The sequence below is a fragment of the Hippoglossus stenolepis genome, chromosome 5 (genome assembly GCF_022539355.2).
Source record: "Hippoglossus stenolepis isolate QCI-W04-F060 chromosome 5, HSTE1.2, whole genome shotgun sequence".
Lineage (NCBI taxonomy): Eukaryota > Metazoa > Chordata > Actinopteri > Pleuronectiformes > Pleuronectidae > Hippoglossus > Hippoglossus stenolepis.
In genome coordinates this window covers 920,455-947,737 of record NC_061487.1, presented here as the reverse complement: position 1 = coordinate 947,737, position 27,283 = coordinate 920,455, and the positions used below count along the sequence as shown (strand labels likewise).

Genomic DNA, 27,283 nt, shown 5'->3' with positions numbered 1-27,283 from the left:
TGTCGGTCAGAAAAGTGCAAGTTAAGTCGGTGAGTCTGAAAAGGAAAGAGAAATAAAGGAAACGGGGGGCAGACAACTCTTAACAGATTTCTTTTCACAGAAAGGTGAGTGAGCCCAACTAGTAATGACACAGTTTATTATGACCGGGTCACACTGGCTGCGCCGCGTTTGTGTGTCGCAGATTCTCAGTTGTCTGACGTTGTCGCCGAGGGTTTAATTTGCCATTACTGAGAGCTCATAGTAAAATAAGAATGCAGACTTGAACCGGGACATGTCCGTCTATTTTGCCACATCAAGTCTTATGATTACAGGAAAACACAAATTCACCGACCAACCTTTCACAATAAGGCAACTAAATAAAATAGCTTACTTGCTTTCACACTGGGTGATGATCCACCGCAGAGCTACAGCTGAGTTTATTAAGGTTTATACAGAGGGTTTATCTTGAAGATGGACATAAATGTGTGTGTGAGATAGAGACAGGTCGAGCAAGAGAGAGCGAGAGAGATAGGGCGAGCAAGAGAGAGAGAGAGAGATAGGGCGAGCAAGAGAGAGAGAGGGAAAGAGAGCCTATTGCCCTTAACCTGAAGTTTTTTTACAATCACTTTTAATATAACTACAGCCTTTCTAAGGTTTCTGATGTATTCACTGTATTTCCTTGTAAAAAAGTAGTCCTATACACTCAAATAAATACCAGTACTATACGGTCCTATACCGTATGAAGCCATGCATTTTCCACTCATGCAAATATTTCACAATAAAAACATTTAAAAAACAAATGAATGGATTCAGTCAACAGAAACGCTGGAGATGAGAGATTACATTCATAAATTAATACTTTAGGTTGATGGGATGAAAGCTGTAAATTAAACATGATGTTTAAGTTTCTGCAAATTAAAGAGTCTAGTGAAGTCAAGTGTTGTCTTTTATTTTGCAGTAAACATTTTCTCAATGTATGTGTTAGAAAACTAAGATGGTATTTTTAAGGTTTGCTTTATACTTTATGAAATACCTGAATAAATGTTAAATAATGTTCTTTTTAGCACGATACTTGAAACAAACCTCATTTAACGATAGTAAAGTAACAGTAAGCAAAAGTCTAAGACAGGAGAATTGAAATGCGGTGAGATTTCATATGTACTCATACTAAATTTGGTATGTATTGTTCATTAGTGACTACCCCAACAAAAACTACAGATTCATTTGTACATCTGACTTTGTTATTTGTAGAAATTTCTTTTTAAATATGCATGAAGGACATCATGAATCGAGAGAGGAAGGGGGCCCACACAGTCTGCTTGTGTATAGGGCCCAGAATATTGTGCTACGCCCCTGGATGTGGCAGTAAATTATAGCAAGGCTGAGATCAAAAGTATATTCTAATCAGGACTGAAAAAGAGATGGCAGGAAGAATGGGACAGAGATACAAAGGAAAAGGTGATAGTATCAAGAATGAGGTTTGGTCATACAGATCTAAACAGCACCCTGCAGACCATGAACAGGCATGACAAAGGCAGATGTGACAATTGTAATGAGCAGGAAACGGTGAGCATATATTTTAGTAGTAGTCTGTCCACAATATTATCTACAGAGACAGACACTTAAAAACTCACTCCAAAGAAACAGTTTAACATTAAGTCAAAGAGAAATACTACTGAGGGACTCAGGTGATGCAGGATATATTATATTCAGATTTCTAAAAAACACAGGAGTCTAAAACAGAATTTAGGTAAATATCCATTCTGACTCACACTCCTTTCCAGAAGGTGGCGGTAATCCACCGATAAGTTGTTTGCCAACCGCCGTTCAACATCAGAAGAAGAAAAAAAAAAGAAGAAGAAGAAGAAAAAGAAGAAGAAGAAGAAGAAGAAGAAGAAGAAGAATTTGTTAGATTTCGGTCGGTTTCATTTTCTTCGTTATCAGTCAGAGGCTTTTAATGCACAATAATGAACTATAGTGACTACGACTCTGACGGATATTCGTCTAATGAGGACGCAGACTACGTCCCATCAGGTGAGAACTGGCGCTATACAAAACACTGGTTAGTTGCTACAGGAAAATCACCCGAGGATTCTACTGACGGTCATTGTTGTGCTGATGGATGATGACCTGAGATCATCCCAGGCACATATGGAGCGAACGGGAGAAGTACCCCTTTATCATAATGGCTCGTACTTTTGGAATATGTGCTGAAATCGTTTTTGGAGATTGGATTTCATAGTCACTCATTTCGAGGGTTATTATCTTATATGGGTTTCATTAGGTACGATTTATGTGATGATGTTGATAGAACTTCCTAAAACCTACTGTTCTCTACACTTTACACAGAGCACTTGTGCAGTTTTAGTAATGCAAAAGTGAAAAAACTTCAGGTGGCACGTAATATGGACAAGTGCAAGCCACATGTTTGTGGCTATAACAATACAAACCACCTTTCATACTCTGCTGAGGAATTCGGAGTCATAGTCTGACACAGTTGATGAATAACTAAATACGTGTGATTGTCTGTTTGTATGTGAAGAGCGACAGAAACGAGTGGACACACACACACACACACACACACACACTTCTAGAGGAAACGCTGGAATAGTAACCTAATAATAAACAATACAAACCTAAGAGCTGATATACAAAGCAAAATTGGTATTTTGCAATGAAATGTGCTTAAGTGAGTCTATATTGAATTGACTCGAATAGGAAATCAAAACAAGACTGCCTAAGTTGGAATTGCATCGATTTGGGAAGTCAGTGGCGTACCCAGCCCTAGTCAAGAAAAGGTATAATATGTGTATTATTGTGGTGCCAAAAGGTGCAGTAAAACAATTTTGGTGCACCTAAATTTTGTGGTGGTGCGCCTAAATCAAAAAGTTTTGCAAACCATTGCAACCAATGAAAAAAGTTAGTCTAGAGCCTTGCATATGTCTCGTGAGAAGGAGGCATTGTTTGATCGTTGGTGCTTAGCTCAGGAGTTAAAACTTTCGATGATCTTAAAGCTTTAGTGCTGATAGAAGCGTTTGAGAACTGTCTGTGTGAGTGAGTTGCTACTTACCTTAACTTGCAAAAAGCTGCCAAGTTGTCTGGCGCTGTGAAACTTGCACATGACTATGTTCTCACACATAATACAGTTTTGACTTGGAATCTGTTGTGTCGCCTCGATTTAATGATAATAATTCAGAGGAAATTGCAGGTTCTTCTGTTCCTCCCAAAGACGGTATAACAGAAGTGTAGATGGTAAGTGCAGAGAGGAAACGGTGTATTCTTACTGGAAAAGGCAAGGGCATATTGTTGCTAATTGTTACGCGTTGAATAAGAATAAGAAGCCCACAAAATTGGTTGCATTGGTTAAGACAGCTAGTCCTGTGTCAAAGAGGTCCTCTCTATCTTGGTCTGAGCTGGAGGTTTTTGCTCCATCCCTTCTGGATGGTTTTGTGTCTTTAACCAAAGTTAGTGACAAAGTGCCATTAAAGGGATAGTTCACCCAAAAATGAAAATCCACTCATTATCTACTCAACCCAATGCTGATGGTGGGTAACGTGTTTGAGTCCACAAAACACTTAAGGAGTTTCAGGGATAAACAGCGTTTCAGCCAAAGTGACCTCTTCTTCAGACGTAATAAAACAACAGAAAACACACACAACATGCCTCCATACTGCTCGTGTGGTGTCATCCAAGTGTCTGCAAGCCCCAACAATTATATTTGACTTAAAAAGACATAATTTACACCATGTTTTAAGCCTAAAAGTCCACTACCAGAAGTGGCGATGCTAGCGGATGTAGCCACACGAATACGCACCCCACGTGTGTCCTTGGGGGAGAGTGTGTGTGGTCCGAGGTGCCCATGGGTAAGTGAACGCGCCCCTGACGAGGCTATCAGTGGACATTTAGGCTTAAAAAACACATTAAATTACCTCTTTTCGAGTTGAATTTTAATGTCGGGGCTTGCGGACACTTGGATGACACCACACGAGCAGTGTGGAGGCATGTTAGGTTTTTTTCTGTTTTATTACGTCTGAAGAAGAGGTCACAATTGACTTTAATTGTGTTGGAATTGGCTGCAACGCTGTTTACCCCTGAGATTCCAGAAGAGTTTTGTGGACTCAAACACGTCACCCACCCCTCCACTGGCTTAGTGGTGAGTAGATAATGAGTGATTTCAAATTGAAATCAATTGATGAATATAAAATGTCGTTCTTTGAGATCCTGTATGTGATTTAAGTGTAGCCTTAATTTTTTTGAGCAGTGTATGAACATTGAACAAGAATTTAGATTTCTGGTTTTAGACTTAATTGCAATACTTTTGCATTAATTCCATACCAAAATGAATAGTGGTTGTGAAAGGTAAACAACAACACCCAAGTAAAGTGCATCTGTAGATCATACATTTTAGAATACCTGCCAGAAGGGGACAATCTTAGGATAAAGCCAAAAGGTGTGGCCTTGAGTGTCTTTTTAAGATTTACATCTGTCACAAATATCAAATACATTAGGATACATTATATAATTTTTTCTTTGGAATAATATAATCTATGTAGAATTAGGATGTGTTCCTTTGGTGGGTTTTCAAAATGTTTTAGATTATTTTTAACAAAATGTCTAACTTGTAAGTAACGGAATAAGTGAGCCTGAGGAAGGGAGAAGGTTTCTTTCAGCTCCATATAGGATGCAAAATGATTATTTATGTAATAATAATAATAATAATGTTTGTATTTAGGTAATGGCGACTTGGTCCATAAGCTTGTCTTCAAAACTTTCCGCCATTGTTGTCGCTGCTTTTGTGCCCATTGACCCCTGACCCTGTCACATTCCCTAATACTACCGCTACACTGCCCCTACCATCATGCTCATCATGCGCACACGTATGCGTAGTTAACAGCAAGTATATCTACGGCCTTATACTACTAGCCAGAGGCTCTAGTTCTAAGTTAAACAGCAGAGGACTGGCACAGCAGCCCCGCCTTGTCCCATGCTTCAGGTTAAAAGGTAATGACCTGTTCCCATTAGTGAGAATGGCAGATGTAGGACAAGCATAAAGCATCTTTATTAGTGATAGCAAATTCACCAAATCCATAGTGTCTCAATGTGGCTTCCATATATCTCCATTAAATTTGATCAAACGCCTGTTCTGCATCTAGCAAAATAAGGCTTATCATTTACTTTGTTTTGTATACATTATTTTAAATAATTTCCAAGTATTAAAAAAAGAAAGTATGCCAGATACAAAGCCCGTTGGATCAGGATGTATTAATGAGGATATTTGCCTGCCCAGCCTAGTGGCCATCATTTTTGCTACTACTTTCTGATCATAGTTTAATAGACTGAGGGGTCTATATGCCAGTGGATCTAAATCTTCCCTCCCTTTCTTGAGCAGTAGACAAATATTGGCCTCATAAAAAGATTGTGGAAATATCTCATCGGCTATTAAATGTTTAATCGTTCTAGCAGTAGCAGTTACTGTTTGTGCACCGAACCCATCTGGACCTGCAGCCTTATCGCTTGGAAATTATTTTATTGCCTCTTTGATTTCACAAACAGTAAAATTTGAATCAGGATCAAGTTTAGCAGAGTCACTTATTTTAGGTAATTCAACAGAATCCAGGAATTTCTAGATATCTTCATCAGATGCATTACAGCTAGAGGTGTATAACTTTGAATATAGCTCTCTAAAGTATTCATTTATATCACATGGATTAGTTAAAGTTTCACCAGTGGAAGACTTAAGTTTAAGAATGGACCTACTTGCCTGTGCACCCTGCAACTGCCTGGCCAACAATTTACCTGGCTTGTCATTCAATTCAAATTGCTTTTGTCTCAGCTTAAATATTTGCTTGTTAACCTGATCACTCAAAACTATGTTACATTCACTCTTCAATTTTGTAATGTAATATATATCTTTCATGGACAGAGAGGAATAGTATGCCTTCTCTGTTTCAGAGAGCAGCACCATTATTTCTGCAAGGTGTTTCTGCCTTTCCTTCTTCTTCGAAGCTTCATTTGAGATCATTTCCCCCTTAAGATAGAATCTGAGACAGACCCATTATCAATGATAAACAAAAAGATTAAGATTCCCTGATATTTTGTTTGTAATACTTTTGAGATCAGCTTAGAGTCAATGATAAAATAATTAAGGCAGGTATCTGTTTTATGCACATGTGAGAAAAATGTATATTCTTTATCAGTTGGGTGCTGTATCCTTCATATATCTACTAAGTTAAATGATTTTATCAAATTATTCAAAGTGCCCACTGAATTAATAGACAGCGGAGGGCTTGTGGAAAGGCGATCGAGATAGGGATCTAGCAACAATTAGGAATGCACGATATGGACTTTTCTGGCCGATACCGATAACCAATAATAACATGCTTTACACGTTTCTTAAAAAGAAGTTCATAGCCTGTAGTTTAATCACACCTGAGTGTAAAATTGCAAAATATAGTAAATATGGATGAATTAATATTCAATTGTTAACACAACTAAAACAGTTCTGACTCAGTTCTGTACGTAGTACAAAGTACATCAGAAAATTTAAAACAACTTTAGGTGGAGGAGGAAAATTTCTCCTTCAAAAGAATTTAAATAAAATATTTTGACATGTCAATGTATTAAAATAGTAATTCAGATAAAATAATGTGCATTCCAAAATAAAGGCTATTATAAAACTGAAAGCCTGATAAAAACTGACAAAAGCACATGAAATATTATGCTCAATAAAGAAAAGGAAAAAGTTTGAGGATCGCTTATGTACTTTTAGTGCATGCGTGTGAGGAAGGTTTCTCTATACTTTTGCCTTCATGCAACATAAATCTTATCAAATGTTTTGCCTAAAAATTCAAAATAAATTAAATGAACTGAAAATATCTCTGAGCAGAAATGTCAGTTATTAAATTAATTGAAACATTTTATAAAGTGCATCTTTCATTAAAAATGAAGGCTCTTATAGAACTGACCGCCTGCTGTATGAGAGTGCATGCAACAATGTCTCATATGGAAATGTTAAGCTATTTCGTTTAGTTGCTTTATTGTGGAAGGTTGGTTTGGGTTTACTGTCATAAGCAGCGTGTCTGTTGGGAAGGGTCACCAACGGAAGTGGTTTTGTTCTGGAGAGAGAGGAGTTGACGTGTAAAGAAGAAATAAAAGGATATGTTGACCTGGTTCACCCACACATCTTTTGTGTCCTTCGTCTAGTAATGCCTCGCAGTATAATTGAAATAAACCCTCGGCTACAAAACATCATCCAGCCACAGAGCTGTTAAAGTAACCATACTATCTGGACTGACGTCTGAGGTCCATATGTCCGTGGTAAAACTAACGTCGTTTCGGCATCTATCAGACTATGACTGTGTGTGGCCACCACATCATATGTATTTATCGAACGTTTTATCGGCTATAATTTCCGATAAATAAATAAATAATATAAAATTCCCATTATCGGGCCGATATATATTGTGCATCCCTACTAGGGATGTGTGATATATATATCGTCCATGATAATATCTTAATTGTTGTTTTAACGATGTGCAAGCTCACGTTATCGAGTATTATCGATAATGATGATCCATGCGCCACTCATTCACGCTCTGCATGTCAATATATTTGGCCGCAATTTCTGTGTCCGTATGCTAATGAGAAAGGCGGTCCTAACCTCAGTCTCATGCCGGATTGTTCACAGGAGTGTGATGATCCAGTCCTACTACTTCTGCCTTTCAATGCTGACTGTTATCCAGTAGCTGTTTGCAGTGTTGAGCCAGTTCACACTTAAAATGAACTAGTTCAAGTTCAGAGGGTTAGGGTTAGTTAAGGTTATGTTTTATTGGGATGATTTAGGTGTCAGTAGTCCTGACTGTGAGCGTCACGTCTCGTGTTGTACTGAGCACATGTTGACGAGTCATTTTTCATGATGTTTAAATGCAGCCTCATAAACTCTGGAATCAAACAAACACTAAGTTACTTCATGTACTGATCAGGTCCTGATAACTAGTGATGAGTGTTTATTAGTTAGAGTGAGAGCAGAGTGGAGGAGGACACAGAAACTCCTGCTCGGTACAAACCAACTGCAGCTTCTGCTCTGATCATGAAGCAGCGGCGCTGATCACTGAGCAGCTGTGAACTCCGTGTTTTCACTGTTTCCACTGTTCTACAAAGTCACTGACCGGCTGCTTCACGGTGACGAGCTCTGATCTCAGTGCGTGTGTCTCTGAGGGAGTAAGTGGTGGTGGGGGGGTATTTCCTTATTTATTTATGCATTTTTATTTTTTTTATTTATTTATACTTAAGTCATGTACCGTCCTCCATGATTCCGATCATTGACGGGGTTTCCCGTCAGTGAATCATTGGCGGAAGAAGATAATAAGAAGAGAATAGAGAGAAAACAGAAAATTTGAAAACAGATATTTGACGGAGCAACGCTCCTCTGTCAAATCTCGCTCTGCCTCCTCCGACGCTGACGTCTCTGACTCGCTACAGTTTATAAGTTGATTTGTTTGTCGCCACAATATCAACACTGATCATCACATAATGATCGATTCTTTTATTAATGAGTGAAATCTTTCTTCAGAGCAGCGCATTCATCAGCCGCTCGCTCGCTCTTTTCCCCTCTCTCTCTCACACACACACACACACACACACACACACACACGGAGCTGGAGGAGGTAGCGGGGAGCGCTCCGTTTGGTTTGACTCGGTCGGCGCAGTGCACAGAGCGAATGATAGAGACACAGAGAAGCAGTAAATTACTGACAGAGCCGCTAAAGACTGTAAAATTTCTTTTCACGGTCCAAACATGTAAGAAAAGACCCACATTAACACTGTAAGTGGACTTAGTGGAGCTGTCTATGGCTCCCTGGTGTCTGCTTGGTGGCGCTGTGACCAGGCTGTGCACCTTCTCCCGGCTGTGGAGCTGTCTGTGGTCTCTGCGTCCATAGCCAGGGACTGTTTATGTTTATTAGTAATAGTAATTATAAGTAATATCGTAATCGCGATATTAAACAACATTATCGATACCGCTAGTTTTCCTAATATCGCACAACCCTAATCCCTACTAACAATTATAGTCACCCCCTATAATTAAGTTAGTAGAATTCAGATCAGGTATTAAATTGAAAGTGATAGGAATATAATTGATGCTTCCTGAGACGATCACATCTCTACCACAAGGGTCGGTATTAAGGAGAGATAATTGAAATGGTACAGATTTCTAAAACAAAATAGCAATGAAAATGTAGATTGATAAACCTTTGAAAACCAATTTGACCTGAGTCTACTTTGATTAGAAGGTTTAATATGCGTTTCCTGTAAAAATATCGTGTCAGCATACAGAGATTTCAGGTGTGAGAACACCTTCCCCCTCTTAACTTGACCTCCCATACCTTTTACATTCCAAGTAACAAATGTTATTGTTCCCGTATCAGAAGTAAGAGTATTTCTAAGCCTCCCTGTCATAGCAAACATATAGGACAGATATAACACAAACAGTAGGCTGATCACATTTAAATAATATTTGAAACATTCCCCAGTCTTTTATATATAACATACCCCAGTCCCACCCTAACCGACCTTTAAGCCAAACAGGTTAGCCGTGCCCCCATCTCCTTAGGGAAACAACAAGCAGCAATGTGGATTTACCACGACTTCACACACGTTCAAAACCAATGTGGTAACCAACATTTAAGCCTTTTTGCTCAGCTTAAAAAAGAAAAAGACTTGTATTTAATCAACCTATCAAAACAGTATCTCAGACTCAGACTATTACAACTTCCAACCGATTAGTCCATCTTGCAGCTCACTTCTGTTGGATTTACCAGTACATGGTTTTGTAGCATCAGCTGGATTTGCAAAACGCTCTGAATCCTCCGCTGAAGTAAACGTTGTAGTCTTTCCATTATGATCAACGCACAGCTTTGCAGGGAAGTGGAGAATAGCCTTCACGTTAGCCTCGTGGAGTGTCTTGATGACTTTACCGAAAGCTTGTCTCTGATTAATCACCTCTAATGTATAATCCGGAAATATGTGCACCGTCATATTTCAAGGGTGCTCTCTCCCGACATAATCGCAATATCAGCTCCCTGTCCTGGTCGCGGTGTATTTTTGCAACAATTGTCCGTGGTCGTTCTCCCTCTGATGTCGGTCGAGGTTTCGGAATATGGTGGGCTCTATCCACTTCCACCAGCTGAAGAACGCAGTCTGGCCTAAAAGTTTTCAGTTCAGACACAAAAGCCGTAGGATGCCCTTTCTCCGCACCTTCTGTGACCACCACAATCTTCAGATTCAATTGTGTTGAGCGGCTCTCCAGGTCGTTCACCTTCCAGCGGAGAACGCTGTTTGTAGCCTGAAGCCCTTGGAAGACCCTCTACTTTCTCTGCAACAGCTGATTGTTCCTTTTGCACAAGAGTAAGGGAGTTTTCAAGAGAGTCCAAGCGTAGTGTATCAGACTTTTTCATGCCTGTCACATGGGCTCAGTGGGAACCTGCTCTCATCTGTAAAGAGAACAGCCCACCAGTGGCGGAGCTGCCAGTTCTGGTGTTCTCTGGTGAATGCCAATTGAGCTGCAAGGTGCTGGGCTGTGAGCACAGGTCCCACTTGAGGAATACAAAAATAGGAAAGAATAATTCAGTAAGGATAAGGAGAGAGCAATTGTCTGTGGCCGCCGTATGCAAAACAATCCCTTTTTGGGGGTTGTCTTGCTTTTGCCTCTCCATTGCACCTGTTGTCACTTTCATTCGCACCAAAGCAGGTGAAATTTATTCACAATCACTTGTGCTTCCTAAATGGACAGATTGATATCACGCACACACACACCATTTGAACAGCAGGCTGAGACAGCTGCCTGCGCCTGCGTGTGCGTGCGTGCGTGCGTGCGTGCGTGTGCGTGTGCGTGTGTGTGTGCGTGTGCGTGTGCGTGTGTGTGTGTGTGTGTGTGTGTGTGTGTGTGTGTGTGTGTGTGTGTGTGTGTGTGTGTGTGTGTGTGTGTGTGTGTGTGTGTGTGTGTGTGTGTGTGTGTGTGTGTGTGTGTGATGTCTAAGAACGTCGGCCTTTGTAGTAACAGCACTACTGTTGTGAGTATTTGGCTCTGTGGATCTTAATGAGCCATTGAGCTTGTACCTTTTAGATTCACAAGAAAACAACAAAGACTAATAACAAACGTAGACCTCGACAAGTTATCACACAGCTATGAAGAGATAGTTTCTTTGCTCCCATTGAAGCAAATATTATTTGGCCTTGATATTAAAAACTCCTATGTTTACGTCCATCTAGCTATTAACTGGCTGTTTATACACGGATGTCCCCGTAGTTGGGGGTTGCGTTGAAAGCGACCAATTACAAGAGGGCCAATGTCTCTCCACCCCCAAATTGTCAAAAGTCAGGTCGATATATATAGAACTCATCATTGAGAGCACTATTTACTTACATGAGCAAAATCCAGCAAAGCTCAACTCAAAGAGCATATTTGCCCTCTGCATGCTGCTTTTTGTGTATCTCACAGCTGACTGTATTACTCAGGTTGTTGAATTTCTGCGTGAGGAGATGAAGTTTGTACCTGTGTTGTGTTTGACAGCTGTGTTTTTCTGTTGTATTTGTTGTTGAAAAAATTTTTGGCCAGGTCTATCTTGGAAAATCTAAAAGATTTCAAGATCTCAATGTCAAGAAGACTTTTACCTACGTGTGTGTGTGTGTGTGTGTGTGTGTGTGTGTGTGTGTGTGTGTGTGTGTGTGTGTGTGTGTGTGTGTGTGTGTGTGTGTGTGTGTGTGTGTGTGTGTGTGTGTGTGTGTGTGTGTGTGTGTGTGTATATATATTAGGGTTGCACGATATGGATTTTTCCGGGCGATACGATAACCGATAATTTCACGCGTCACATGGCTGATACCGATAATAATTTCACGTTTCTTAAAAAGAAGTTCATAGCCTTTAGTTTATGCACACCTGAGGGTAAAATTGCAAAACATAGTAAGAAAATATGGATACATTTATATGTAAGTACATCAGAAAAATTCAAACAACTTTAGGTCAAGGAGGAAAATTTCTCCTTCAAAAGAATTTTTATTAAATATTTTGACATCTCAAATATGACATGTCAATGTATTGAAATAGTAATTCAGATAAAATACTGAGCTGCAAAGCTAGTGACCAGCAGCTTTAAGTTTAAGAGTTTGTAAGTTTATGTTTTCACCTGGTTAATTTAATAAAGATGCTGAAAAGCACCAGTACTGTCTCTGGCTGTGTGTGGCAGACCCCGGTGGCATGGTCTTTTGCCACAGTGGCACCCAATGTGGGGCTCGTCGCAGCCAGCGATGCGGACACGGCAGTTGCTCTCAGAAAGAGTGACAAACTTCACAACGGCAACGCATTTTTCAGTTCCAACTCATCACGCTGGTATGGACAGGGACAGATGTATGACCAAATGCGGACGTTTTATCTGTGATAATTTCCGATTCCGATAAATAAATAATAATATAAAATTCCCATTATCGAGCCGATAATATATCGGGCAGATATAGATTTTGCATCCCTTATGTGTGTGTGTATATATATATATTTGGGCTGTCAATATTAACGCATTAGCGCGGGATGATTAATTTGTGGAATTAACGCGTACATTTTTGTAACGCATGCGCAGAATGACCTGCTCCATTTACCCATACCCGCCCCCACTCACTCGCTCAGAGCGACACACGCAGTGAGATCAGAGCTTGTTCACGTTAAGCAGCCGGTAAGTGACTTTGTAGAAGAACAGTGAAATACAGAGTTTATCTGGTCACAGCTGCTCAGTGATCAGTGCCGCTGCGTCATGATCAGAGCAGAAGCTGCAGCTGGTTTGTACAGAGCTGGAGTTTCTGTGTCCTCCTCCACTCTGCTCTCACTTGAACTAACACTCATCACTAGTTATCAGGACCTGATCAGTACATGAAGTAACTTAGTGCCTCGCTCCAGAGTTTATGAGGCTGCATTTAAACATCATGAAAATGACTCTTCAACATTTTGTGCTCAGTACAACACGAGACGTGACGCTCACAGTCAGGACTCAGTGTTAAAATGAGCGGAGCGACACGCAGACATGATCCGACTCCATCGATTCATAACCAAACACATGACCGTACGTTTGTCACCTACAGTGCCTTGCATAAGTATTCACCCCCTTTGGACTTTTCTACATTTTGTCATGGTATAACCACAGATTAAAATTTATTTCATCGTGAGTTTATGTAATGGACCAACACAAAATAGTGCATCATTTGGAAGTGGGGGGAAATATTACATGGATTTCACAATTATTTACAAATAAAAATCTGAAAAGTGTTGAGTGCATATGTATTCACCCCCTTTACTGTGAAACCCCTAACAAAGATCTGGTGCGACCAATTGCATTCACAAGTCACATTTGCAAGTCACATAATTAGTAAATAGGGTCCACCTGTCTGCAATTTAATCTCAGTATAAATACACCTGTTCTGTGACGGACTCAGAGTTTGTTGGAGATCATTACTGAACAAACAGCATCATGAAGACCAAGGAGCTCACCAAACAGGTCAGGGATAAAGTTGTGGAGAAATATGAAGCAGGGTTAGGTTATAAAAAAATATCCAGAGCTTTGAACATCTCTCTGAGCACCATAAAATCCATCATAAGAAAATGGAAAGAATATGGCACAACCGCAAACCTACCAAGAGGAGGCCGTCCACCCAAACTGAAGAGTCGGACAAGGAGAAAATTAATCAGAGAAGCAACCAGGAGGCCCATGGTTACTCTGGAGGAGTTGCAGAGATCCACAGCTGAGGTGGGAGAATCTGTCCACAGGACAACTATTAGTCGTCTACTCCACAAATCTGGCCTTTATGGAAGAGTGGCAAGAAGAAAGCCATTGTTGAAAGGGATCCATAAAAAATCCCGTTTGGAGTTTGCCAGAAGCCATGTGGGAGACACAGCAAACATGTGGAAGAAGGTGCTCTGGTCAGATGAGACCAAAATTGAACTTTTTGGCCTCAATGCAAAACGCTATGTGTGGCGAAAACCCAACACTGCCCATCACCCTGAGCACACCATCCCAACAGTGAAATATGGTGGTGGTAGCATCATGCTGTGGGGATGCTTCTCTTCAGCAGGTACAGGGAAACTGGTCAGAATAGAGGGAAAGATGGATGGAGCCAAATACAGGGAAATCCTTGAAGAAAATCTGATGCAGTCTGCAAAAGACTTGAGACTGGGGCGGAGGTTCATCTTCCAGCAGGACAATGACCCTAAACATACAGCCAGAGCTACAAAGGAATGGTTTGGATTAAAGAATGTTAATGTCTTAAAATGGCCCAGTCAAAGCCCAGACCTCAATCCAATAGAGAATCTATGGCAAGACTTGAAGATTGCGGTTCACTGACGGTCTCCATCCAATCAGTCCATCTCTAGATGTGCAAAGCTGGTAGAGACATACCCCAAAAGACTTGCAGCTGTAATTTCAGCGAAAGGGGGTTCTACCAAGTATTGACACAGGGGGGTGAATACTTATGCACCCAACAGATGTCAACTTTTTTGTTCTCATTATTGTTTGTGTCACAATAAAATTTATTTTGCACCTCCAAAGTACTATGCATGTTTTGTTGATCAAACGGGAAAAAGTTTATTTTAGTCTATTTGAATTCCAGTTAGTAACAGTACATAATGGGAAAAAGTCCAAGGGGGGTGAATACTTATGCAAGGCACTGTAAATCATCCCAATAAAAAATGGACTATGAACGTGAACTAGTTCATTTTCATCTGCATGAACTGAACTTGGAACTGGTTCTTTTTAAGTGTGAACTGAACTTGGAACTGGTTCTTTTTAAGTGTGAACTGGCACAACACTGCTTCTGCAGATGGGTTCGGGTTCAGGTTCAGATTTTTTTTTATCTTAATAACTCTATCATTTGGACTTGCCATCAATAAAAAAAAAAAAAAGTTAAATGTATATATCCTGCTTCTGTCATTTATCCTTCCGTTCCCACAACAATATATATAGAAAATTGGGATTTTTCGGGCATTTAGAAATGGTGATTAATCTGATTAAAAATGTTAATTGTTTGACAGGCCTAATATATATATATATACACAGTGAAGGAAATAAGTATGTGATCCCTTGCCGATTTTGTAAGTCAACAAATAAATGAACGGCCTATAATTGTAATGGTAGGTTTATTGTAACAGTGAGAGACAGAATTTCAAATAAAAAAATCCAGAAAATCACAACATATAAAAGTTATAAATTGATTTGCATTTGATTGTGTGAAAAAAAATATTTGAACCCCTAGCAAAACATGACTTAGTACTTGGTGGAGAAACCGTTGTTGGCAAGCACAGAGGTCAGACATTTCTTGTAGTTGGTCACCAGATTTGCACACATCTCAAGAGGGATTTTTGTCTACTACTCTTTGCAGATACTCCAGATCCTTAAGGTTTCGAGGTTGTCGCTTGGCAATTTGAAGCTTCAGCTTCCTCCACAGATTTTCTATGGAATTAAGGTCCGGAGGCTGGCTAGGCCACTCCATGACCTTAATGTGCTTCTTCTTGAGCCACTCCTTTGTTGCCTTGGCCGTATGTTTTGGGTCATTGTCGTGCTAGAAGACCAATCCACCACCCATTTTCAGTGTCCTGGCTGAGGGAAGAAGGTTGTTCACGTTTCATGGCCTCGTCGATCCTCCTCTCGATGCGGTGACGTCGTCCTGTCCCCTTAGCAGATAAACACCCCCAAAGCATAATGTTTCCACCTCCATGCTTGACGGTGGGGATGGTGTTCTTGGGGTTATAGTCATCATTTCTCTTTCTCCAAACACGGCAAGTTGAGTTAATGCCAAAGAGCTTGAGTTTGGTCTCATCTGACCACATCACCTTCTTCCAAGCCTTCTCTGAATCATTCAGGTGTTCATTGGCAAACTTCAGACGGGCCTGTACATGTGCCTTCTTGAGCAGGGGGACCTTGCGGGCGCTACAGGATTTTAATCCACAATGGCATAGTGTGTTACCAATGGTTTTCTTGGTGACTGTGGTCCCAGCTGTCTTGAGATCATTAACAAGTTCCTCCCGTGTAGTTCTGGGCTGATCCCTCACCTTTCTCATGATCATCAATACCCCACGAGGCGAGATCTTGCGTGGAGCCCCAGACTGAGGGCGATTGATGCTCATTTTGTGGTTCTTCCCCTCCGAATAATCGCACCAACAGTTGTTACTTCTCACCAAGCTGCTTGCCAATGGTCTTGTAGCCCATTCCAGCCTTGTGCAGGTCTAAAATCTTGTCCCTGAAGTCCTTAGACAGCTCTTTGGTCTTGCCCATGGTGGAGAGGTTAGAATCTGATGAATTGATTCTGTGGACAGGTGTCTTTTATACAGATAAAGAGTTGAGATTCGGAGTACTTTCTTAAAGTGAGAGGACTAATCTAACCAGTCTGTGGGAGCCAGAATTCTTGCTGGTTGGTAGGGGATCAAATACTTATTTCCCTCAATCAAATGCAAATCAATTTATAACTTTTATATGTTGTGATTTTGTATTTGAAATTCTGTCTATCACTTTTAAAATAAACCTACCATTACAATTATAGACCGTTCATTTCTTTGTCAGTGGGCAAACTTTCAAAAGTGGCAAGGGATCAAATACTTATTTCCTTCACTGTATACATACAAACAATAGAAATCATCCTACTCCTTAATTTGATCTTCAATTTCTCTAACTTGTTCTTCTCATTCTTCTTTCTCCTTAGATGATAATTTAAGCGAGGATGACATTAATGAGTGTTTAAAGGAAGACCCTCTGTACGCAGATGATGTTGTACCACATCCTGATGATGTCAGCAAAACAAAAAGGAAGAAGAAGGCCATCAGCATGAGGTGAATGTGGTTTCATTGACTCTCCTCAATGTGTTTAATAATTGATTAGAGTAAAGTAAGAGAAATCTTTGGCTTTTCTTATTAAAAGTAGGTGGTACTAATCAAAAAGACTTGCATTCACTGAGGTCCTTGAAATATACAATTCACAGAAAGAGGAAGAAAGGAGTACTAAAAATCGAGATGGAAGGAAGGGATGGAGGTGAAGCACAAGAGTCCCATCCAGCACAGGAAGAGATGGTCAAACCCAGAGGGGAAGGGGATGTTGCTGAAGAGAAACTGAAGAAAAAATCTGATGACCTCTGGGTGAGATTCCTGTCTGATGTTGGATCCAGACCCAAACAATCCACAGATAATGCACAGTCAAGTACCATACAGAAGGTAAAGATACCTGGTGTATATTCTAAACCCAAATGTATGACTAAAGCTGCTTTTAGACATACAGTGAACTCTAGACATCCTCCGCATTTTCTCAGGATCAAGTGTAAGCATGAACACAAATGTCCGAGTGAGAGCCCCCTGCTATAAAGTACGCAGAAAATCTGCAGAAGTCGATGGGAGAACACAGCAAGGGATCCCTCTCTGCATTCATGATAAGCAAGAAGGGGGGTTGATGACATTTCCAACACGCGACGGATGTAAAAATGATATAGAATAATATAGCAGTAAGCAGCAATGAGCGAGTTAGAGTTTTAATGCGCTCAATATGAGGAAGCAGCTCAATTGGCCAAATTTCAAGTGAAAAGAAGCAATAAGCAGTTTTCAGGCTTCGCATAGTTGAGGAAAGTTACTTCAGTCGGTTTACTTCAGTCTAAGTGAGAACAATCACTCGTGTCATCATTTCAATGCAAGTAGCAGTGCAATCAGAGTTACGCCATTCGTCCACCCTTCATCAGATCAATGTGGCACTTTTTGTGATTTTGGTTCATTCTTTCCCAGAGAGCACTGGTTCCAAATTTAGTGAAATTCTGTCCAGCGGATACTGCATTACACGTTTTTGGAATTTTCGGGGCCCCCTATTGGCAGAACTGAAAATGCTTAAAGACGCTTAATCTGCAACATGCTATGAACTAGGGATGCACGATATATATAAGTCTGATATATTATCGGCTCGATAATGGGAATTTGATATTATTATTTATTTATCTGAATCGGAAATTATTACCTATAAAACATCCGATAAACACAGTGCGCCTCGTCGCGCTCATGACGTCATACAGCTGTGCCTGTCCATAGCAGCGTGATGTGTTTACGTTGGAACTGAAAACTGTGTCGCCGTTGTGGAAGTTTTTCAAACTTTCTGAGAGTGACTAGGATTGTAATTTGCAACAAATGTGAGGTTCCTAGAGGGGGAAATTTTTTAACACTACCAATCTCATAAGTCACCTTAGAGTCCATCATTTGGACGACGATGTATGGCGAGAATACGAGGCGCTTGCAGCCAGCGTTAGTGAGAGAAAAAAAAAAAGGACAAAAGCGAGTGTCAGTGAAGCAGTGCCGCAAGGGGATGCAGAACAGGAGCCACGCCCACCATCTGCCCGGCTGACTGCTCCCGGTATGCGGCTGCGAAGTCCTCCGCCAACCATACAAGCGCCATCTCCGCTTGCCGGTCCGGGTCTCTGGCTGCGTGGAGCCCCACATTGGGTGCCACTGTGGCAATAGACCATGCCACCGGGGTCTCCCACACACAGCCAGAGACAGTACTGGTGCTTTTCAGCATCTTTATTAAATTAACCAGGTGAAAACATAAACTTAAAAACTCTTAAACTTAAAGCTGCTGGTGACTAGCTTTGCAGCTCAGTATTTATCTGAATTACTATTTTAATACATTGACATTTCTTATTTGAGATATCAAAAATATTTAATTCAAATTCTTTTGAAGGAAAAATGTTCCTCTTCCACCTAAAGTTGTTTGAAGTTTTCTGATGTACATCACTAAAAAACTAAATGAACAATCAGAACTGAGCCAGAACTGTTTTTGTCGTGTTAACAATGGAATATGAATTCATCCATATTTATTATTTCGACCACTGAAGGAAGTGTACAATATAACATACAGAATTTAAAGATCCAGTACTTCAATCTTTTTCCCCCATTTTTAGTAAATACCAATGAAAATTTAAAACGCACATACAATAAAAAAGAAAACAACCACAACAGTACAAAAAATAAGCAAGCCCGTTCGCCCACCCTCCCACCCGGATAGCCTAAACAATTAGGTAAGGTTCTGTAATACAGTAGTTGTGCTGTGAAGCTACAGGTTGATATCAGTTAGACAGACAAGGGACAGACAGAGGACCAGCTAAATTAATACATAGCAGACAGGTCAGTCTCACTCAGGAGGCAACGTAGACAGATTGTTAAAATAAAAAATGAAAGGTTTCCATTTCTTAATAAAATGATCCTTAGATCCCCTGAGTGCATATTTAATTTTTTCAAGGCTCAAGAAAAACAAAATTTCCTTTAGCCAGCCAGACTGAGATGGTAAAAAGAGATTTCCACGCAAGCAGAATTCTATGGCGTGCCAAAAGAGTGGTGAAGGCAATAATGTCCCTTGCTTTAGTCCCATATTGGGTAGATTTGGCTGGCACTCCAAAGTAACTAACCCTAACCCTAATGCAATTGCCACCTGGATCTCCTCCAATTCTACAGTCCGGTTTAGCTCAGCAATTTCTGATATAAATTAAATAATTTCCCCTCGCAAAAATGTTTTTAGAGGATCCCACAGAAGGGAATAGGAGACTGAATTAGATGCATTAGTCTCAATAAAAGTATCTATGGAGGCTGAACCCCTTGTTACAGAAGTCTTTATCAGAAAGTAACAAGGGGCTCAGCCTCCATGGTGGTCAGTTCTTCTGATTTAAGGTGAAGGAATTGTCTAGTTTCAAGGGGGCATGGTGGAAATTACAATGGCTAAATATTTTACAGACTTAATATGTGGTATAAAGGCTGTGTCAACGAATAATCAATTTGAAACACTTTCAAATTTGGGTTTGAACGCCTTCAGGGGTCTATATATCCATTTTTTTCATAAACATCGAAAAACTTTGAGACATTTTTGAGGGAGGAATAATTTTAGGGCTTGAGCGGTCCAGGCTACGATCCATAACACAATTAAAATCCCCTCCCAAGATCAATTGATGTGTATTTAAGTTTGGAAGGGAGGCTAATAGTCTGTTGGCAAAGTCAACATCATCCCAGTTTGGAGCGTACACATTCACCAATAAAACCGGTTTGTGGAATAGAGAGCCCGTCACTATCATATCAGCCGCTAGGGTCAGATACAACATTTGTTGCAACAAATTGTGTTTTTTTGCTGATTAATATCGCAACTCCCTGTGTCCTGTTTTTTTGGGAGAAATTGGAGTGGAACACATTACTAATCCAAGCTTTATGCACTCAAACATGATCAGATAACTTCAAATGTGTCTCTTGGAGGAAAATCACATCAGCTTTTAGATTTGTTTGATGAGCAAACACTCTTGAGCGTTTTATTGGTCCGTTTACCCCCTTTATGTTCCATGAAATGAATCTAAAAGAGTTATCTCCCATCCTTAAAGCATCACAGGAGTTATTAGTGTTAACCATTTAAGGTTTTGGGGTTAAAGTATGGAGACACAGACATAAAGATTGGAAAGGAGGGGGTCAGAAAATGGTCCAAAAGAAAGGTGTTCCTGACTCCGTCATTTTGATCTGTCCTTTAACGGCTGTAGTAATCAGTTTGCCCATACTACGGTTCCGATTGTAGGCTTACCCCATACAAAGACAAAACAAAAAAACAAAAAGTCCTAGGTTTACTTCCCCAAACGAAGAGAATCCCAGGAAAGAACTACTCTTAAACTTCTGGTGCATCCCCTCACTCATTACCCAAAACATGAACTAGAACAAGAGTGGCAGATAATAGGAAGTAAATTATAACAACAGCATTTATAACAAACAAAATTATAATAAGGATATCAAATAGAACTAGGGCTACGTTGTAGCACTGACGGGCCCAAGCACACGCATTTCGAAGCCTGTTGCGGTCGGTGGAGAGAGCGATCAATGACCAAGCGCATGTCTCCGCGTTGCATGCGTTTTGCGCGATGCGGCAAAACGCTTCACTTCCTGCGTCCGTCACGCGATGTCGATCCTTGCCTGCTAATTGCTCATTACGGTCCACGCTATCAATTGCACATCACACTGTGAACATTTTATGTAAATCGAATGATAGTTGTAAAACAAAGCTTACTTCCTGTTGCCAGTAGGTGGCGCCATCACTATTATTACCTACAGACTAATATATCTGTTCAAGTAGGGGCTCTGATGTAGCGTGAGCAATTTTGTGTCAATTGGACAATGTTACAACAACTTAATTATCACACTGATCAGTAGGTGGCGCTATGACCCTGAACTAATATTAATATATGGAGCTGTTCAGGTCAGGATTGTGATCATAGGTCAGTAGTTCGGAGCCGGTTGGATAATGCAGAGTGGATTTACAAAGTACTTCCTGTTTCATGGCGAATCAGTAGGTGGCGTTATGACACTGAGGAAATATTGACACATAGAGCTGTTCAGGCTTGGTCTCTGATCATGAGACAGCAGTTTGGCGGTGATAGGACTATGGACTTATGCCCTATGGACTTGCCCTCGTACACTGGACTTATGACAACATCGTGTCCTTTGGCGAAGGATGATCCTTCGCCGCACCTCAATGTTTACACAGTTTGAGGAAATGTCACAATTCTGACCATGGTCCAATGACTTGTCTCAGCTCATTTGAGCTGTTTATTGTAAAGCAGCAAGGAGCAGTTCATCAAAGTATAAAACATGTCACTTCCTGAAGCCAGCAGGTGGCGCTGTGATTTTAAGTCATGATTTCTGTGTAGATGTCATCAGGCCGGGACTCTTGTCTTACATGTCTAGTTTGGACTCGATTGGACCAAATATGTCTGAGATACAGAACCTCGTGTTTTGATGGCGTGTAATCAAACTTTGACGCCACGCCACGGTCACACCGTTGATCTTTGAGGTAGTTTTCATCTCCATCTTGTTGTGATGACACGCATCTCCATATGAAGTTGATCTGATGAAAGCCCTGGGACAAGTACATCAAAGTAAAAATGTGGAAAATGGCCAATATGGCCACTAAAGTCAAAATGGCGGGCTTCCTGTTGCTTTTTTCCAATTGCACCTCCGACCTTTTTTGTTTGTCTGGTCATGATACACCTGGGCTACGATTTTTGTGAAGATCGGCGAAAGCTAACTGAGGGGCTTTTCCTTAGATGGCGCTGTTGAGCCATTTTTCCACGCCCATTTCAAATTACTCCAGAATACAATTACTTTTTGGGGTTTTGAATTCCCTGCAAACTTTGGTAACAATTTGAGCATGTCTAGGCCCTGAAAAAGCCCCAAAAGGGAAATACAAATCCTTCGAAATACAATAGGGCCTCCCACCGGAGGTGCTCGGGCCCTAAATAGTAAATATGGAGATTTATTATTACAGAGTTGCACCAGTAATGTCAGAGCTGAAATGTTCCATTAGAAAAAATTAAGAAAAGAGATTAATTAATTCATTATAAAGCAGTGTAACAATGTCCTGCACCTGTCCCATGTCCAAAAGCTTACATTAAAGGTTCAGTGTGTAAGATTTAGGTGAAAAGGATCTATTGACAGAAATTTTATATAAAATAATCTTAGTGAAGTTTTCAAGAGTGTGTTTCATCTAAATTATACAAATTGTTGTTTTATTTACCCTAGAATTGGCCCTTTATATTGGAATACTTTCAGCGGGGGTCCTCTCTTTGGTGGCCGCCATGTTTCTTGTAGTAGCCCAGACTGGACACAGTAAACACCCTTTGAGTTTTTATGAAAACTGAAGGTTACCACAGGTTCTCTTTCATGTTTGGAAGGGGCGGATGAGGTGAGGGGTATTCAGCTGCAACATGATACTTCACCACTTTATGTCACTAAATTCTACACATTGCAACTTTAAGTACATCTGCCATTAACCATTGCTAATAAGATATTCACTCAGACGTGATCACTGTTGGACCATGTATTCTGTCATTGATAAATACCTGTCTTTTCTCTGGTTGTGTCCCAGCTACCTTTAAACATGCTGTTGTGCAGCCCTTGTTTAAAAAGGAAAATCTCAATCCCTCTGTTCTTTCTAACTTCAGGCACATTTTTAAAACTGCCTTTCTTGTCTAAAGTCATGGAGAAAGTACAATGCCTATAAAAAGTATTCACCCCCCTTGGATGTTTCACCCTTTTGTTGCTTTTATACATGAAATCATGGTCAATATAATTTGGCTTTTTTGACAAGAATTTGCAAAAAAAGCTTCTTTCATGTCAAAGTGAAAACAGATTTTTACAAACTAATGTCAATTAATTAAAATTATATTGTGTAAAATAAGTGTTTGCATAAATATTCACCCCCTTTAAAGTGACTGACCTAATTCAACAGAGGTCCAGCTGGTTGATGCCAGCAGTGTCACAATTAGTGAAATGGAGATCACCTGAGTGCAGTTGATGTGTGTCAAGTGACTGGAGTATAAAAACACCTGTGTCTGGGAGGTCCAGTCTCTGGTTCATCAGGATTCCTGCTACAATTGCAACATGAAGACAAAAGAACACTCCAAGCAACTCAGAGAAAAGATCATTGAAAAGTATAAGTCAGGAGATGGCTACAAAAAGATTTCCAACTCACTGGACATCCCACAGAGTTCAGTTAAATCCATCATTAAGAAATGGAACTTGTTTAAATCTGCCTAGAGCTGGCCGTCCTCACAAATTGAGTGACCGGGCAAGAAGAAGACTGGTGAGGGAGGCCACCAAGACACCTACGACCACTCTGAAGGAGTTCAAAGCTTCAGTGGCTCAGATGGGAGAGACTGTACATACAACAACTGTTGCCCGGGTTCTTCACCAGTCGAAGCTGTATGGGAGAGTGGCAAAGAGAAAGCCACTGTTGAAAAAAGCTCATATGAAATCTCGCCTGGAATTCGCCCAAAGGCATGTAGGAGACTCCAAGGTCAATTGGAAGCAGGCTCTTTGGTCTGATGAGACAAAAATTGAGCTTTTTGGCCATCAGACTAGACGCTATGTTTGGCGAACACCAAACACTGCACATCACCACAAACACACCATCTCCACCGTGAAGCATGGTGGTGGCAGCATCATGCTCTGGGGATGCTTCTCAGCAGCAGGCCCTGGAAGGCTTGTAAAAGTAGAGGGGAACATGAATGCAGAAAAATATCGCCAAATCCTGGAGGATAATCTGACTCAGTCTGCAAGAGAACTACGACTTGGGAGAAGATTTATTTTCCAGCAAGACAACGACCCCAAGCATACACCAAAAGCTACACAGAAATGGTTCAAAGACAACAAGGTGAATGTTCTGGAGTGGCCAAGTCAAAGCCCAGATCGCAATCCAATCGAGAATTTGTGGCTGGACTTGAAAAGAGCTGTTCACGCCCGATCCCCGAGTAACCTGACAGAGCTTGAGCTGTTTTGCAAGGAAGAATGGAGACAAATTGCAGTGTCCAGATGTGCCAGCCTGATTGAGACATATCCACACAGACTCAGTGCTGTGATTGCAGCCAAAGGTGCATCTACCAAATACTGACCTGAAGGGGGTGAATATTTATGCAATCATTTACTTTACCGTATATATTTTTAATTAATTGACATTATTTTGAAAAAATCTGTTTTCACTTTGATATTAAAGAGGTTTTCTTTGCAAATTCTTTTCTTTTCTTGTCAAAAAAGCCAAATTATATTGACCATGATTTCATGTATAAAAGCAACAAAAGGGTGAAACATCAAAGGGGGGTGAATACTTTGTATAGGCATTGTAGTTATCATGCAGCTGCAAACATTTCTAGTTACAATAATGTATATGTAAAAATTCCATTCTGGGTTTAAACCTCGTCATTGCACTGACTGCTAGTCTGACTGCTTTCCGGATGATGCACCAATATACTTGCCCTTAAAATTTAAAACTAGGAGTTCACTGCAGCCTCTTTTTGACTGCCAAAATTGCATTAAATCATAGATGAACTTAAATTGCTCAAACTAAATGAAAACAAAACTGAGGTTGTGTTCAGACACCCTGAACTGCTCTAACCCCTAATATTCACTCATGGTGTTTATTTTGCCAGTGTTTTTAAACCTGACATGCAGATTTCCTCCGTTGTTAGGTCTAGCTTCTTGAGTTGAGACTTATAGCTAAGGTAAAGGCCTATATTCCACCTAAATATCTAGAGAGGGTGTTCCATGACTTCATAATTTCTCGACTTAATTACTGTAATTCTTTGTATGTGGGCTTAGACAAGTCATCTTTTCAATGCCTGCAATCTAAAATGCTGCTGCTCGCCTCCCGACAGAAGGAAAATGAGGAACCATATAACACCTGTGTTGTGCTCCCTCCACTGGCTTCCTGTTCGTCAAAGGATCGATTTTTTTGTTTAACTTTCAAATCTCTTAATGGACTGTCACCACCTTACCTAGCTGAACTGAGGTCAGCCGCTCCTGGATTTGCTTAAAATGAGGCTCATAACAAGAGACGATCAAGCCTTTGCAGTAGTCGCCCCAAACTTGTGGAACAGCTTACCACTCCATGTTAGATCTGCCCCCTCTCTTGCACACTTCAAATCATTGTTAGAACACATCTCTTCTCTTTGACCTTCAATTTGAGTTGAGAACGTTTTTATCCCCGCAGGTTTTATTATATTAAATTTTGTATCATTGGTATTTTGATGTATTGCGTGTTGCTGTTTTCTTGTTGTACCTTTTACTACTATAAAGCACTCAACCAAGTTGTTTTAAATGTATAATTGAATTGAATGTTCTCAGTGTCTCTTTTTTTCAATTGGATTATTGTTTTGTTTTTATCCTCAGGCAGACTCTCCAACAATGAAGACTGCTCTTTTGACTACAGAAACAACAGCATCAGAACCTGCCAAAGTCACCATCACTAAAGTTTTTGACTTCGCTGGAGAAGAAGTTAGGTATGCCTCTGAATCATCCTCACATTTTGAGACAGTTTGATTTCCTGGAAATAGATTTGCTTACAGACATCACAGACACGATTCCTGAAGAAAGGAATCACAAACTTGTTAATGGGGCAATGTTAGCTAGGGTGACAGAACAACATAACATTAGTCTTTGACAGTATTCAGGCATAGACATCTCAACACTCACAGTTGCTCAGGCAGTTCCTCACCAGGTGAGATGACAAGCACATCCTCCTTATTTGTCAGGACTTGTGGAGAGAGAACAGGTGGTGTAGGTGATTTGCCAGGCCATTGATCAATAACCCTCATCTCCTCTATTGGGGGTTGCTCATCAATCAATTAATCAATCAAATTTTATTTCTATAGCCCATATTAATTTGTGTACCTGATGAAGGTCCATAGGACCAAATGTTGTACATGTAATAAAGTTTTCTTGCAAGTACAGGACAGTGTGCGGGATTCCTCTTCCCTTACCTGCATGTGCTTTTTCTCCTTTTTCTCCTACACACCTGTCCACTGTATTTTTGAAGGTGTGCATTGGCCTTTTCAGTTTTGTTTATAGCCCATATTCACAAATCACAATTTGTCTCATAGGGTTCATAGGTGCGACACCTTAACCCTCAACAAGTGTAAGGAAAAAGTACCCAAAAAACCCTATTAAAATGGGGCAAAAATGTAGAAACCTCAGAGAGAACCAAATATGACTGAGGGATCCCTCTCTTAGGACTGACAGAAAGTTCAAAGGCTTTATTGTCATATGCAGAAATAAACAAGTTTCTAAGGTAGATAAGGTGATTTAGGTGTGCTTAAAACAGTAAAAGACAGTAAAAAAGCCAATGCATAATTATAACAGTTTGTGCAAAAATACAACAAGGTGCATAATGTTCACTGTGTGCAAATTGTTCAATGTGCATAAAGTTGCCTTAAAGGGGACATATCATGCAAATTCCACTTTGTTAGTGCTTCTACACGTTAATGTGGGTATCTGGCATGTCTACCAATCCAAAAACTCTGGAAAAAAAACACTCGCGCGTTTTGTTATGGTTCCTCTAAGTCAGAAATGTCATGCTTGAGTGACTCGAATGAGCTTCCTGTGTATTGTGTCGTAACAATACACTGGAAGTCTCCCTACATGGCCTTGGCCCACCCCCCACCTTTTTTAAAAGCAGGACTGAACTGTGGCCTGTGCGAGGGACAGGTTAAAAATGGTGGTGAAGACATCAGTGAGTTCTGCAGCACATACCCTTATGGCCTGTCCTGGCATGTTGTCTGGGCCCATGGCCTTGTGGGGGATGATTTTCCTCAGGGTTCTGCATACGTCAGCTGCTGACACAGTGAGCAGTGTTCATGGAATTGTGTGTTCCATATTCTAAGGACTTCTGTGGCTGATGGGATTGTTCGAAGCGAGCGTAGAATGTGTTCAGCTCATCCGGTAAGGAGGTGTTAT

At 40.5% G+C, this 27,283-nt stretch overlaps 1 protein-coding gene across 1 annotated transcript in view; it reads left to right on the top strand.

The window, feature by feature from the left end:
• Nucleotides 1-1,820: 1,820 nt before the first annotated feature.
• The window catches only part of cfdp1 (craniofacial development protein 1), a 40,696-nt gene continuing 15,233 nt past the window's right edge, over nt 1,821-27,283 (top strand). Inside the window, exons 1-4 of the mRNA XM_035157059.2 lie at nt 1,821-2,013; nt 16,711-16,837; nt 16,987-17,215; nt 25,721-25,830. Of these exons, the coding sequence (XP_035012950.1) occupies nt 1,947-2,013; nt 16,711-16,837; nt 16,987-17,215; nt 25,721-25,830 (533 nt within the window). The 5' untranslated portion in view covers nt 1,821-1,946. The remainder of the gene's footprint in view (nt 2,014-16,710; nt 16,838-16,986; nt 17,216-25,720; nt 25,831-27,283) is intronic.